The 16676-nt window shown below is 40.9% G+C and overlaps 1 protein-coding gene across 6 annotated transcripts in view; it reads right to left on the bottom strand.

The window, feature by feature from the left end:
- Window positions 1-452: 452 nt before the first annotated feature.
- The window catches only part of SEMA6A (semaphorin 6A), a 118303-nt gene continuing 102079 nt past the window's right edge, over window positions 453-16676 (bottom strand). For 5 of the 6 annotated variants that reach the window (XM_069000917.1, XM_069000920.1, XM_069000918.1 and 2 more), the window contains one exon: window positions 453-4009. In XM_069000917.1, coding sequence (XP_068857018.1) covers window positions 2820-4009 — 1190 coding nt within the window. In that variant the 3' untranslated portion in view covers window positions 453-2819. The other variant, XM_069000922.1, reaches the window with a different exon arrangement.

The raw sequence follows: 16676 nt of genomic DNA, 5'->3' as shown, positions 1-16676 counted from the left end.
TTTTCTTTTACAACCGACATTAAGTTGTGAATCATATGTTAGGGGGATGTGGAAATGAAGGGAAACTGGTGACATCACAATACTTTACAACTTTACAACAAATGAGAGTCTGAATTTGTTGCATCTACCAGTGTATAGCAAGGGTGGAAAGCAAAGGCACACATAGGTTCATGAACCCCTCAAAACAGAGGGTGGAAGGGAACTGGGGTTGGGAAAGGATGAAAACAAAAGACCCACCGAATACAAAATGAACATTTCGAGGTCAACCCAGTAACTGTGCTATATGTTGTGAAGGCAGGTCGCTGCACAAGCTGTTGCCATGATTATCCATCTCTATGTTTTGGGAGAACGCTTTGAGGGATAATATCAAGGGAACCCTGCTTCAGGGGTTTGGAGCTTGGTAAAAACGTTGTTAGTTGGTTCTTTTTAAAAAAAAATACCTTGCTACCTACTGTTTTCAAAGGGTTTTCAGTTTGTTTTTATTAAAACAACAACATTGCTTTGGATACAGATCTATCTACTCCAGTCTGCATAGTTCACTACGGGTGAACAAAACAGTTTCATAAAAGAAGCCATGATGAAATGAAAGAACATGCAAGCACCCTTGTTACACACTTTGGTGTAGACCATCCAGACTTTATATATACCATCTATAAGCTAGTGGACTTAAAATCTGTCTTTTCAATCATTCAGAAACAAAACCAAAACCCTGAAAAACAAATGGAAGTATAAAATTTTAAAAAACAAATTGAAACAGAAACAACCACCTTACTCAAACATACTGTTCAGTAGATATATATATATATATATATATAAAAAGCTTAGAAGCGATCCCCATCATTTTTCTACAGTATGTTGACACAGTTATTGTAACAGATTAAAAACACAGCTACGTTTTTGCATAAACTGAAAGACTGGAAAGGAACTTACACGCCTGCGCGCACACACACGCACACACCTGTGAGCGCGCACACTCCCACACTAGCTACATGCACAGTCACACCAAAGAAACAAAAGAAAAAAAACCCCACGTTTTTCCCCAAAGAAGTATATGCAGCATCCTTCTGGAGCAGCAGGTAGCTACAGCAGGAGCCTGCCTGCCTGTCCTAGCTCCATGTGCCCTGCATGCTGCAGGATGTGCGGATGGGCTTTCTACAGGGCTTGGCCCCTCTCACCAGTGCTGTCCCCTGCCAGGGGACATACCAGCTCCATGGACAAGGGTGTTAGTCATTTTCCTGCTGCCAGTGAGAATGATCTCCATGCTGACATGCTGTAAAGGGGGAGAGGGAGGTGGGGGAGGGCAGAACCCCCAGCATGGTGCCTTGGGAGCGTCACCACCTGTGGATGGTTTAGAGAGAGGACTTGGCACAGCTAGAAAGTCAAATTGGAGGGTATGGTGCTAGCCTAATTTCTTTAGGGATGTGGGGTTACTACAGTAACCACCACATTCTTCTTTCAATGTCTTTACTCCAGTTTTTGAAGGGGCTTGGAGGAGGAAGGATCAATAAATATTTGCATTACTCAAAGGGGAAAAAGAAAAAGGTTTTACATACTACAGCTCACAAATATACACAACTGAGGGTGTAAGGCACAAATTTACATGTGGAAGAAAACAGGCTATTCACAGATATATTCCCACGAAAAACCCGTGTGATAAGACCATAATTTATGCATGGTAACAGCCGGCATATTAGCTAGTTCACACTGTTTGAGGATTTTGTTTGCCGTCTCACATGCAAGGTGAAATGAGATGGCACATCACAAGCTGGTGCCTTCACAGAAAGTATTAGCTACTGACAAAGCCATGTTGATAGCAATGGTGCACAGATGTGCAGCTTTTAAGTTTCGCTTGCAGCTGCTTTAGAAGTTATGAACTCGCGGTATTTGTTGCTGTCTTAGGTCAGAGGCCCAGCCAGCTAATTAGCTGAGAGACTTAAATAGATATCCCCTTTTTTTTTCAGCTAACCAGGCAGTCCAGGCACAAAGTTCAGAAATCCAGCTCCAACTTATCTAACTCAGTGAATTTCTTGGAAAAATAAAAGAGTTCTAATTACTCCAGTTAATGGGTTTCACGTTAAATAGGTATAACTTTCAAGGTACTTCTCTGAAAAGCTGCTCATGGGATGATAATGCAGGTCAGTTCCTTAGGAAAAACAAAAGTTGAACAATAAATAAGAGGAGTTACTCGTGTTAACAGTCACATGTTATTCATTAAAAGAGAAGGGTAGCAGAAACCTATGTTGTAGTTTGCCCAACCCGGCATTTAACTGCTGTGACCAAATGGCTGTAACACTGAAGGGCATCATTTCACAGTACCTGCTAGTAGTAAACTTCTGCCATTGTTAAGTCAGAGTTAGCTTTATCAATTGTTTTTTTTTCTTTTTTTTTCTTCCTTCTTTTTTTAAAATTTTTTTTTCTTTTTTTACATTTGTGTGTTTTTTACATTTGTTTTGCTTTTCAGAGCACTCTTTCCCAGTTCAGGAATGCACTGTGCAGTTGGGGGCAGGGGGTGAAATGTCACAGTCATTTTCACCTGTGTGCTTTTGGCTCAATGTTTGTGATGGAGGATTAGTCTTTTGAGCAAAGAACTGGCAGGTTGTGGGGGTGAATCCTGCAATTACAAACCTTCAACCATGGGTCATATGGCTCGGGTTTAAAAAAATATTCCACTTTTCCCAGAGAGCAGAAATCCAACACATCTTCAGCTTGCAACAACTATCTTCTCAGAGGAGCGAGTGATAACAGTTGCAGAACACTGGCTTCCAAGGGCAACTTCTGTGTAATTGCCATCCTCCTCCCGCTCCCCCTCCCCCCTCTGATTATGTACATGCATCATTGGGCTTCATGGATGTGGAAAGCGGAGCAAAGGAAGGTTTGGGAGGTACGTCTGGCTTTAGTGAGGGCGTGCGTTTCAAGCCTGACCTCGTCAGTGAGTTGTAGGCAGTGAGACTTGGCTGCCGGGATACAGTCACAGCCTGTGCCTGAGCAGCGTGGACCTGTATGGAGTCCACTCGCTGCGGGGCCGGCGGTGGGTTGTCACCCCGGCCAAAGCTCTGATTGCGGGAGAGGTGGGATGAGTTGGAGGAGTTAGTGTTGTTTCTTTTGAGGGTTGATGCCTGATGACTTCTCGTGAGGGAGTTTGTGGGGTAGCTTCTCTTGTAGTCCACGTTGTAAGCAGAAGAGTGCATCTCCAGCCGCTTGCTCAGGCCGCTCTGTGACAGCGAGGCACCCGGGGGCCCCAGGGATGCCTCCCGCTGGGGGACTTTCGGTGGCATGCTGTCAAGATTTTCCACCAGGTTAACTCCGTGGCTGGGGCTTTTGCTGCTGAGGTGGTCCTTGATAGTTTTGTACTCAAGGGTGGCATTCTGGTCCTCCACAGACATCTGAGCCCCATCGCTCATTTTTGGCTGGTCAACATACTCATGCTGGTAGCCTTGCTGGGCTATGGGCAGGACCACAACACTGGGGATGTGGCTGGGAGAAGCCCTGAGCGGCAGGTCAGTTGGGATCACTGGGGAGGCCATCGAGGGGATATCTTTTGTGCAGGCATTGATGAGGTTCTGGTTTCTCTCCCATTCCCTACTGCCTCGGCTGGGCTTTCTCTTCTGTTGCAGGGTTGGGGTGGACTCCGGGGTTGGCAGGGCAGCCAGGTCCAGATGGTGCTGGTCAGCTTTGATTAGCATCTTTGCAGTGCTGCCTGGGGTAGCCAGCTTGCCATTGTGCATCAGAGGTGTGAGGATAGCTTCAGGCTTTGGCTCCTTGGACTGAGCATCCCCAAAGAGGCCACTGAGCTTGGAAACACTGCTCATGGAACCACGGCGGGAGTGGGTCAGCTCCTTCTCCTTCCTCTGCACAGCAGCCATGTCTCTGCGGCGGTGGTCGCAGATGCAGTACACTATGATTCCCGAAAAGACGGCCCCCATGACAAAAGCAAGAATAACAGCAATGGCCAACAGGGTGACTGGCACCAGCTGATCATGACCTTTCAGGTAACTCTCGCGAATCACTCCTGCAATAGACAGCATACAGTGGTTAAACAAGCTAAGGACGAATGAGGAATGGGGAGGTGGGGGAGGCTACTTATCATTAACTGCTTTATTCAAAGGCATGCCCCTGGGAGGTTGGTTTGTGTTTTGCAGGGTGATTTTGTTTATCAGCTTGCTGATAAAATTTGGAGACATACTGTACCTGCCAGCTACATCTTCCATGTGCAGCCTTCAGCTTTCAGTACAGCTTTCAGATCCGGAGCTGAAGACTACAAAGTTCAGGAAGGGAAAGGGAATTCACTTGCAGGACAAATACAATTGGTTTGAAATCCTGGCCCTGGGCAATTCACACTGACTTCAGCAGATCAGAGCTATTAGCTCTCCTCCTCTGACATATTGCTCATTGCTCACCTTCCTCTTTCTGATCTCACCTAGGCTAATACCATCTTATTTTTGTAAGTAATCATCTTATTTATGGTAAGTAATTCTCATTGAAAAGCCTTTAAAAGGAGGAGAGGAGATAGAACCTCAGCAAATACCAGAGAAGTGTATCCCACATTGTTTAAGGCTTCTTTCTCTCTCTTCATTCTGTTTTCTCTGTCATGTGTTTTATAAGTCAGTGTCACATGCCTGAGCTTCAGAAGGATGCTTGAGTAACTATGAAAGATAGAGCAGAGTGTTGAAATTTATTGAGCCTGCTAGATGACTGTCCTTGCTATTTTAATTTTAAAAGCTCTCTCTTTTCTGAACACATGAATAGGTTGACCTCTGTGCTGAAGCCTATGCTTTATTTTCTAAAAGACCTGAGTGCCTTATCCTGTGGTTCTGTGCTGTGGTCAGACGTCACTGTCAAATCCCACTTGGCCATCCAAGCACCCTGTCTGAGGAAGTGTCTTTGGCAGAGTGCACCTCCTCCATCTGAAGTCCCTAATGCAGCATTAATGAATACACTGAATTTCTGAAGCAAGTCAGTTTTTTTCTGTTATGGGCACCAGGCCAGCAGCACTAATGAAACACAAGCAAAAAGCCTGTAGTATGTTTTTCTCATTTCTGGTTTTGTTCTTACTGCTTACAAGGAGCAGCCACAGTTTGAGAAGGAACTGAAGGAACATCTCTCCCATCTCTTCTTCCAGAGAGGGCCCAAGTGCCAGGGGATTAAAAGCTCCACACGCTCAAAGGAAATGTAATACTTGTCCTTATTACAGAAGAGACAGCAAAGCAGAAAATACAACTTCAAGGCTCTCCTAAGACTTTATGAAGATACAAAACTTTCACATTGTAAATCAACTTCTAAAATAAGGTCTTTTCATGTGTTTTGTACAGAAGGTATTTACAATGCAGAATTAGAACCAAAATACCCCTCACCAAACTATCTTAAAAGAATACTTAAAAGTTGCCACTATCTCACAGAAGCCTTTGTTAAGTATTCTGGATAGATACAATATTGTTCACATTTTTCTGTTCCAAGTTAACTGCAGCATTTAGGTGGAAAAGCGATATTTGTTTACAAGAGATGAACTTCATATTTAAAAGCAAAACAGCTCCTGAAATCATAAGCACCTGCATGTGACATCACAGCTGGGTGCCACAGAAATTATTGTGCTACGACAACACAGAGGATTATGATTTCACAAGGAGAATAAATAGCAAGAGCAGATGATCACTTAAGAAAATAAGATCCGGCATTCATATAAATATCCTAATAGTAAAATGTAAAGGCAGGAAACTAAAACTCAGAAAACAATATAAAATTAGAAACAATCTTCAAATTAAGTGTTTCTAAGAAAACCCTCTTTTAAAGCCCAGCAGCTTCTTCAAAGGCAGATTCTACTATTTTTTGTCATCAGCACTTAACAAGCAGCAGTAAAACCTAGTTCTGTAATTTAAATCCACGTACAAAATTGCTATATGTAGAAGCACAGTCTAGTGATAACAGCACAGTCAGCAGGAACTATATTTCACTGCAAACGTGTTGGTCTCCTGTGGTCCTTCACCTGCTGATACTCACATGCTAGACTCTGCAGCATTTTGAGGCCAAATTTACTTAATTTGGCCTCAATTTGGCCTAAACAATCACTGTTTGCAGTGATTAACTGGAGAATCAGATACAGAGTCTTAAATGGATGGGAAGAATGGTCACAAAGTTAAGAAAGCCTTAAAAATCTGATTTAATGGATTTCTATGCAGAAACTTCTCAGACATGTCCCTTTGAGCACTTGTCCAATGTGTCTCGCATGGAAAAAACACTGAGTCCCTGCTCAGTGCCTACCTAAGGGTGGTAAGTATCTACAGTCAAAGCCAGCATGGGTCCATGAAAGGAAAGTCATATCTTACTATCATATCTTACTTTCTTCACTGAAAGGGTGGTCAGTCATTGAAACAAGCTCCTATGGAAGTAGTGGAATTATCATCCCTGAAAGTGTTCAAAAAGCATGTTAATGTGCCACTTGGGAACGTGGTTTAGAAGAGATCATGGTGGTGGTACTAGGTTAAAGGTTGAACTTGATGATCTCAAAGGTCTTTTCCAACCTAAATTGTTCTATGATGCTATGATTCTAACATTCTTTTATATATAGGCTGGCAGCAAGATGCTGGAGTGCAGCCCTGTGGGAAGGGAAATGGCATTTTTGGTTTATGGTAAGCTCAATATGACTCAACTATGTGCCCTGGTGGAAAAAAAGGCTAACCATATACAAATATTGGAATGTGCCCAGAGGAGTACAACAGAAATGGTGAAAAGACTACAAGGCATCAGCGATGAGGAATGGCTGAAAATACATGGTTTTTTCAGCTTAGAGAAGATGAGACCTCATTGCTATCTAAAACTTCCTCATGATGAGGAGTGGAGGGGAAAGTGCTGCTCCCTCTCTCAGGTATCTGGTGATAGGATGAAAGGGAATACCTCAAAACTCATGTCCATGCCTGACATTTCCTACTGGCTGAGGGAAACTTCAAGTTCTTGCACTCTCAGTCTTCTGCTTTAGGCTAAGTCCTACTCTGTCAGTGATAGCCTTCAGCACAAAACTGCATCACTGCATACAAAAGCAATGTGAAATCTTCAGTTTTAGGTTATCAATAAGTATCAAAACATTAGCACTCACATTACAAAATTGCTACACAGTCCAGACTGAGTGACCCTGTGTGTTCATGAAAGGGGTAGCTGAAATGAAGTGCACACTGCAGGTGTTTTATACACAGAAATTTATGACTGTCTTAAAACAGCCTGATTCCAGATTTCCCCTTGAACTCAAACCTTCCTGATGTTTATTACGTTTTCTACACTAAAAGATATTTAACATTAGTGGCTTTGCTCTAGGCAGGCAGATCTTCTCTGGACACAGTGTCAGGTTAATATATAGTTTATTTTTTATCAGGGATCGCTTCCATGCGTCATTAGTTATGCAAGCAATCCCACTAACTAAAATGTAAATAAAATAAAATAGGCAAGATTTGACCCTGCATCAATGTCTGTGGAATAGGTAAAACCAAGCAATAAAAAAGTAGGAGAAATGCTCAGTATCCTACTGTCATGACCACAGGGTGGGTGGGGGTGGTCTGGAATTTAATATGATATAGGCTGACAATGGTGGTTGTTGTCTATTAACATGTCAAACCTTAACATCAGCAGTAACTGCCTGCACAGTCTGGGATGAGTAAGGAAGTGTGTGATCCCAATCATGTCAAGTTTGAGGGGAACTGTTCATGCCACTTTACAGACTTCATTGTGTGTGCTTTTACTTATCCTGCAATTCTTAAAGAACCATGCAGTCCACATGGCAAGTCCAGCATCCTTCATTTGCACTCATTATTCAAGGAATTAAAATGAATGGAGAAAATAATCAGAAAAATCTAGGGTATATGTTTTTGAAAGACAAGTAAAGTATTTGGACTTCCAGCTTTGAGGAAATACTTGCTATTAAAAAATCTTACAGCTATTTACTATCTGACATAGTTTTAAGACATTAGGTACTGGCCTGGCTGCATAGAACCAGACTGTAAAATATGTCTGATATAAGTATCACCATATTGTACTTATTTAATAATACAATTATTATTCTAAATGAAATACTTTTAAAGTGTTATGTCTAAACTTTCCTGTTTGCAACATATCATTTACAAAAGTGAAAAGACTTCGCTTATTTCATTTTATGTGGTCTGAATCCATACTCCTGGCTATTTTCTCTAGTGCATGGAGACTATCACTTTGGGTAACAACAAACTATTCCTTTGAAAGGGATAGTTTTGACAGAAATACCTGTATAAACATTGTACTCCAGAGATGTGTGATGGTAAAAATAAAAGCAAACCCAAAAATGTTACAAAGACATAGATGACATCAAATATGTGCACCTCCAAGGATCAGATCTTACATGTCATGTCATTAATGCCACAAACATGCTGACACTGACCTCTCTGAAGTCTTCCATTTAAGTTAAGCTCTCTCCCTTACAAATCACAGCTGAGCTTACAACTTCAGGGTCTTCCTCCCTGTGATGAAGTATTATTTCTGGCTACTGAAAGAGCCAGTCTAGTCACCTGATACTCTCCCTTTTCCATGGCTATTCTGATTCCCATAGACAACCTGATCCTTCCACCTCCATTAACTTTCTGTAATTTCATCCCACGTCCTTTTGTCTACATCTCCTAACATTGCCATTCATTTTCTCAGTCAGTATACCCTGTGCTGTAACAGTCTGGAACATGCAAAATCACATCTTCTTACACATCTAATGAAAGAGAAGACCTGATATGGTATTGTGTTATTCTGCTATGCATAATTAATTCCTTCTTCCAGCAGAGCTTCTAGGTAAGGTACACAGTTTGGGCTGGCTGGTTGGTAAGGAAGACATTTAGAAAAATGTTTTCAGACCTCCAAAGTGATTCAATTCTGAAATGAGCTAGTGCTTGTACAAATCACATGTAGAGCATTGATCTAACTACAGGTAGTTGGGGAATGACCAAGGAGACATGACATTTTATGTCAATAATATGTATTTTTTTGTTAAAGTTCTGGAAGATGTGAAAAGCAGACTTGTGGAATGTCTCTGAGTAAAAATAATACAGAAAAGACCACAGGTTATACAAAGATATAGATCACTTGTATGCTAGATTATCATAAGCAAGAAGGTGAGCCTCCTCCTTTTCACCAATTAACAAAAGTATTCAGGCTTTTGGACAGTACATATGCTAAAAAAAAACAAGTTAAAAAGCAAGATGTGCAGAGTGCTGAAAAGAGTACTGTATGAAAATGCTGATGAAGATATTCTGGAGATGCTCTGCTCCTTCTAATTCTAATAGGAAAGAAGTTCCAAGGGCAGAAATGTAATTAAGATGAAATAATCACAAAGGAATAGAGTTCATCATTCTAAGGAATACATGGCATGTGCATAACTAAATAAGAATAATGAGTATCAACATAAAAAACTTCATTAAAGGAGGATAGATAAGGGAAGACATGGAGACTGAATTATTTACTCCTTTTCCTGCTGCAATTTTCAACAAAAATTCCCACTCTGATCTGTGATCAGAAATGTAACAAAGTTAGGGAGTTAAGTGTTGACCATGATGGAGAAAAGAAGTAAACCTATTTAAATAATAGACATTTCTGAATTGTCTTAAGAAATTTGTCCCAGACTGCTTAAGGAGCTAGCCGAAGCAACTTCTAGACACAGTAAGGTATCTTGGACAACACTGGAGGAAGTACAAGCATAAAGAGCTCTGGAAAAGGACAAGAATATTACATGCCTTTGTGAATAGCCAAAGGGAGGACCCAACCAAACACAGACCTGCCAGCACAATCTTTAGAATGGAGATGACACTAGAACAAGTAATAAAACAATCAATTTTGAAGTAATTAAGAAGGAAAAAAAAAGGAAAGCAATTTTTCCAATAGTAAATTCCATTAAAAAAGACAAATTTCCTTGCTTGGCAGGATAAATGGCTTACTTTTTGTGGGGAAGGAGTATGATAGCCTTTGACTTCTCTAAAGTCTTTGACTTATCTTCTTAGAAGTAAATGAAAGCGAGCTACAACCTGCTAAAAAGTTGCAGTTGCACAGTGCTGACCAAAGGTCTCCCTGGAAAGAGATCTGAAGTAAGGTGTCTGTCTCAGGAGAACAGCAATTAACAGAAATCTGCAGAAAGGACACCTCCACTCCAGAGGCCCAGCAAAAGCTGTGTCCTTTTAGCACGAACAGCATAAAAAGAAACATCTCATGATGAAGGCACATTTCCTTATCTCACCTGCGATCCCTGTGTGACAGGAATGGCAGAACATCAAGAAAAGCCCCACAGTCAAAATCCTTTCAGTTCTGGCATATGCTTTGCAGTGAGTACAAACTGAAATTCCAGCTTGTAATCCTCACAACTGGTCGATGAATGAAAACAAACAGCAAATGACTTCCCAGTTTGAATAGCTTGATGGGAAGCTGTTTTAGTGATACAAGAGTTTGGATGCTAGCTTCTTCCACAACTAGGCTGAAGTTGGTGAGGATAACTCAAAGGACAGCCAGCCATATCTGGTCTGCCACTGCAAGTTCCGGTGTGTGAATGACAGCTACCTGTCCTGAAAAGTAACACCTTTCAGTCTGAGCACTGCAGTTTGCTGTAGTGTGGAGACAAAGAAATGTTTATGGCTGGGAGCAGTGTACCCTGAGCAATGAGAAGATCACATGCCACGTGCACCACGATCGCTTTGTGATCAGATCCGCAGGGAGCTGTCACTGTCTGTCTTTCCAAAGTTGCCTGCAACAGTTGGTAAAGTAATAACCCAAAATGGTGATACACATGAAACTTGAAACACTGAAGTGGGAAATGAAGAATGATGTTTTGGGAGGGAAATGAGGGAATAACTATGAGGAAATAAAGTAGTATTTATCTCCTGACCACACATTAAGAGCAGTTGAGGCGTGAGTGCCATTGCTGTGTTAAATGTCACCTCTCTAAATGGGAATGAGCCCACTTCCATCTCCAACAGCTACAAAATCACTTGAGACTTTCCACAGAACAAGTCATTGTTACAGAAAGGCACAATGATTTCTTTACTATTGTTATTTAAGGGGAAAACTCAGCAGTTAATTTCATTCTTCAGTGCAAGCTTCTCTGTCGGATGTACATCTCCCTCTCCTTAGGCTTGCAAGAAACACGGGTAAAAAAACTCATTATGAATGGAGGTTTTTATGGGCTTCAGAATACCTTTTAAAAATACCACTGAATAGGTTTTCAACTTGTGTCTCTAGTTGTTAGAAATGTGTTTACAGGTAGTCTCATGCTGCTAGAAGACTATTTCAGACAGGTAAATCCCTGCAGGTATTAACAAGCTTTCTTCCCCTTTTTTAAATAGCAATAGTAATTTTTAAAAAATCAAAAAACCAAACAAAAAACCCCAGACAAATTTAGACTGAACTCTGAGATTTCAGTGACAAAAAAATAGAGGAATGACCAAAGTCTACCCTGCACTTCTGAGATCTTATCTAATGTTTTCCCAAAGGAATAATTTCAAGATTTGACACAAACCAACCACACTATTATCCCAATGATTTGGTGTTTAAAATAATTGCTTTGTTGAAAACTGTAGGAAGGCTTTTTCTTCATCTTTGTCCTGGCTGCAAGGACTCACTGTGCTGACTCAGTGCAATACTACCCAGTACCCATTTTTCTGGACTCTTGGTGTCACCAGCTAGAAAAAACCCAGCTCAAACATTCATAGTTAAAGCTGCTGGAAAATGCTTTCCCCCTGCCTTCCCTCTCAGTAAAACTATATTGTTGACTTGTAAAGGTCTGCAACTCTTAAGTTTTGCATGACTGTGTTGAGAACAGCAATCCATCTCCTCTCTTACGCCACTCTAGGGCTCTGAAAGTCAGTTGCCTGAGCTAGTAGTCTGAGGTATCCAGCAAAGAAAAAGTGGGTGCATGCAGTTGGAGAGAGAATGAATTTGTTAAAGAAAAAACCTTCAGCTACAAGAAACCTGGGGATCATTGGAAGTGTGAAGAGAAATCATACTTCAGAACTATGAAAACAAAATCAGTATATATAATGTAACTGAAGTAACATGCAACAAAGCCCTGGAAAATATCTAAGCAATCTGATCAGCTATAGTGGCCTCTGTTAGGGTTTTCTGGCCCCTTATCAGACCTGTTTCAGAAACAATCCCTCCAAGACAGGTTTATCAGCTGATCTTTAACAGTGGTTTAATTTCTCCTTTCAGCTGGTTCATCATTATATCATTTCTCTCCACTTTCCACGAATGACTGCCAACATGACTCTCTCTAAAAAAAAAAGATGGTTTACAAAAAGAAGGGAGATCAACATGTCCATATGAGATAACTTGTGACTCTTGAAGCAACATTTTCAGAACGGATTTCAATTATCTGTTTATAGTTTGATTATGAGCCTGCAATCCAATTTTTCTGCATGCCACAGTGGCCATACAAAACTCACATCATGGCCTTCTGAATTCACACTTGTGAATTTTGAAACAAGAGATTATTATAGATGGAGACTACAAAATCTGAACCAGAAAATTCATGCTCAGATAACTTCCACCCACACTGGAGTGAAGGGGAGGCAAGACCTGAAAAAGACTGGAATAGCAAGCTCTTAAACCTTTTTGAAGTGTGTTACTTCTGACCTGTAAATGAACCAGTTTATTAAGTTTGCAGGTATGGGAGAAGGTTTGTTTGACACAACCTCCTGCATATGTAATATAACAAAGGTCATTACAGTCCTGAAGCCATCCCAATTTTGTTTGTCCCAGAGGCTAAGCTCAGGGCCAGCTCTGGCAGTAGAAAGCATTGACAACCTTTCTCCCACTGGCAGGTGGTACGCAGTGGCTGATCATTTTGAACTTTCCTGATTTCAGTACTTTCCTTCACCTCTCACCCTTTCCCAGTGAGCGATGATAATTTTAGATGCCTTTGCATGATGGAGAGTAAGCAGACACATCAGGTCGTTTAAAAAAAATAAAACACAGGCGTTCTCAGTAGTTAAAAACAAGATGTATAAAATCCAAATGTCAAGGAAAATTAATTCTTTTGTAGCTTGTCTTGGCAGAGACAAACTTTATGCTGCTTTGCATCTTAAAACACAAATTTCCTTTAAAGTCTGCAGCATTTCCTCTAATGACGTAAGAAACCTCAGTGCACATTCTGGGACCTTTCTACTATGCCTGGGATAAGCTTAAACACATACAGCTGCTCTTTATTAGCTTACTTCAGGGGATCTTTCACAGCTGGGTTACAATAGATTTACATATGTTTGGCTGCATATGCATGATTTCAGGGCTCCAGAGAAGTTGTTGTAGCCTGCAAAGTGAATCTCTAATCTTCACAGTTCCCATTTCACTGCATGGAGCTCCTCTGATGGCACAGAACAAGTGTGTGTTTCTTTTTTTTCCGTTTTTTTTTCCTTTTCCTGATGCAGGCATTATGTATTCTGAGCAGCCCAGTGCCTTTCTGGAAGCAGTTTTTATGAACAGTGTCAAGGAAAAAGAAGCTGTCGCTGAGAAATTCTGTGGCTTTTCCTCTCCTTTTATACAGCCTGTTTTGAACTATGGCCTTTCTGCACAACAGGGAAAAGTAAAGCTTGCAGAATGTCAACATAAGCAGCTCTGCTTAGCAGGCGAAGCTCAAAGCAGCCTTATGGTAGAATTTGGGTTAAATTTCAAATACCGCATATAATCTAAAAGCAAAAATTGTTTCCTCATCAGCTCTGATCTTCTTTAAAGACACAAAAATGTAAATGCTAATTTTGAGCTAGTGGTGCAAATGAACACATCACAGCTGAACTAACAAAGGAGTCATCTATTAAACATTTGAAGACAAATAGTAAGACAGTACCCTATATTTCCTATTCCCTGAGGCCCCTGGAAATTATAACTAGATTGTTGAACAACTATGTGACCAAGCCAACAGTGTTTATTCACGCACATAGACTGTGTTTCTTAGGGACAGTCCTTCTGCCCACAGCTGGGCTGCTGGTGCATGTCAGGAACGTGGCTGGATCCCTTGTTAGCTCTGCCTTTACACAGAGGGAGGATGAAACCTCTCCTGTCATTAAAATGCCCTCATTGTACATTGCATGACAGAAAGCAAACACTGTGGATTAACTCTTCATTTCTCCTCCACTCATGAATACAGCAGGTGTAGTCAAAAGGCCTAGACTTCAGAAGTAAAACATGCCTCTGCCAGGGATACCGAGAAGACTGCTTCTTCCAGGAAGACTTGCAGGTGTTGTAGGCAAAAAATAGATTATACATGTCTGTTACTAGGTTTACCATTTCCCTTTGTACTTGTAGTCCCATTGCCTCATCTGCCTTTGAATACATTAAGTGACTGAGGAATTGTGATGAGTTTGAAACACTGGCTGTAACAGTTAGCAAGACTAATTTTACTGCTTGTTCTTCTTCGATATCTTACTACTCTTCAAGTATAAATATCAGAACCCTTCTTTCCTGTTACATTAATTCAAATCCATAGTATGTCCAGTAAAGCAAGCATAGTTACTCCAGCCATATCCTGAGGTAAAAGACAGCATTTCCCTGATGGACTTCATGTCTGGATGCTGCTATGATCTCACTTACTTAATTTTCTTAATTTCCTTAATTTTCTTAATTTCCAGTGGTACCTTCTTTCATGCATTTTTCTGTCTTATTTATAGTTCTCTGCTTTTTTTGTAAACCTAATTATTTTTACCACCTCCCTACCTTGCAGACACTGCGTGTACATTAATACTTTATTGCCATAATCTCATTGATGTTTCCTGTGTACATTTTTTAACATGCTCAGTAATTACTATGGCCAGTCTGCTTCCCTGAATGAGGTGAAAGTGCAGCTTTATTTCAGAGGACATACTTTGGCAAGCAGATGCCTGCCCCAGCTCCATTAAAGCTGTCCTGAGTCCAGCAGTAATCTAACTATGGTAGTGTGGGGTAAACAAGTGTCCTCTCCAACCTACTTTCAAATTCCATACAGACACCCTCTCAATTGTCTAGCAGCAGGCCAGGCAGACATACCTGTCTGCTTTACCAAACATCTCACAAACAGCGGTGTTGATGCAAATAACAACTTCCCCAGCCTTCCAATCAGTTTTGGTACTGGGTCAAATTTAACTTTACTATAGTCATTTGTCCAGTTTCTGCTCATGCTCTTCCTTCAACTCAGCATTTTCCAGCGCTGCAGGAAAACCAGGGAGCTTACACAGCTAGTTAGTCAGCATGAAGGTAGCTCCTGTAACAAGGAACATGACTGGCTTTTTCACATTTGTAGACTAGCTCTCAAGACATGTTTACTGATCTACAGATACACAGACTTCCACATAAGAGGTTAAAACCTCATTTCTTTTCCTAGCATTGGAACCCTATCAATTTTTATCATGATCTCTTTTCACTTGGTGACATATATTTATTCTCCTCTTTTCTAAACACAGTGTAGGTGAGATCAAAACTTTCAGGGCAGCACAGCTGATGTTATCAAGTTGTCTTGCCATGAGCAAGTAGAGATAAACTGTATTGTCTTTCCAGGTCTTGATGCTGGGTATATGAAAGTAGCCGCTGATTTGATATTAGTAATTTAGTTCAATGAGTGTGAACTGCACACTGAGATATGAAAAAAACCCTGCGTACACAAAATTAATTTGTCTTACTGGATGAGTGCCTCAGGATATTGCCTGTTGCTGGTCGTATTTAGCCAAAGAAACATATAAAGTGCTGCAGAACCGTAAGATTTCTTTAACTGAATAGAGACCCCTGTTTTGCAGAAATAAAGCTGAACGCTATCTGTAAAAAAAGAGCAGTGCTCTGTATGTTCCTTGTTATGAGCCATGATTGCACAAATCTCTGGGCAGGCTGTGGTGAAGGCAGGGGTTTCACAGTGTGGACAGCAGGCAGATGAATGGACAGAGGGCACTCCTGCACCGTGCCCTCCTTTGAGAGGCTCATTCAGCAACGACTACACATGGAAAATTGCTGAACTGTTTGATGGCAGCTATAAGCTGGTAGCAGGAATTAAATTTCTCTAGTGACCATGGGCTCAATGTCACTACTGATGGCCTTTCTGCACCACTTGGTAAGGTCACTTCCTTAAAAAGTGGGCATCCTTAAAAACCAGCAGTACTCAGTGTCCACCCAACATTGTGGCTGCTGTCGCACTCATCCTGCTTGCTTCCAAACATGAACTCAGTATTGATTTAAGAATAAAAATATACCTATTTAAAGAATAAGAAAACACCCAGAACATATGCGCTTCTCGAAAGACTTTTGAAATTATTTCAAATGAAGGCTTTGGTCAGATGTTTCTGCACATGCCTAAATTGTCTGTCTGTGCTGGTACTGTTTGCGTTCAGCAACTGCAGATCTTTCAGGCTCTCCAAAAATACTCCTCTGTCTCTTTCTACAAGAACATGATAGTGGATAGCAGTAGCTTTGTAGGGCTTGAAAAATGTGCCTGCTTTCCCCCTAACCTCCTTTTTTTATATAACAGCTGCTCTTTTATTTTCTATCACAATTGTGGGTAAGATGGGATGGAACATGAACAAGATGGCATATTATTGACAGCATCCAGCTGGTGTTATTTTCCAATTAAAAAATCCTTGATGGGCATATGAAGAACTGTCTAAGTTATGCCCAATTGTGAAAATGCTATCAAGCTGCACCTTCAGCTAAGATTTTATTTCACAGAAGATAAGCAATCTTTG

Source organism: Aphelocoma coerulescens (genome assembly GCF_041296385.1).
Source record: "Aphelocoma coerulescens isolate FSJ_1873_10779 chromosome Z unlocalized genomic scaffold, UR_Acoe_1.0 ChrZ, whole genome shotgun sequence".
Taxonomy (NCBI): domain Eukaryota; kingdom Metazoa; phylum Chordata; class Aves; order Passeriformes; family Corvidae; genus Aphelocoma; species Aphelocoma coerulescens.
The sequence above is the reverse complement of the archived record's forward strand: the minus strand, read 5'-3'. Positions and strand labels throughout refer to the sequence as shown.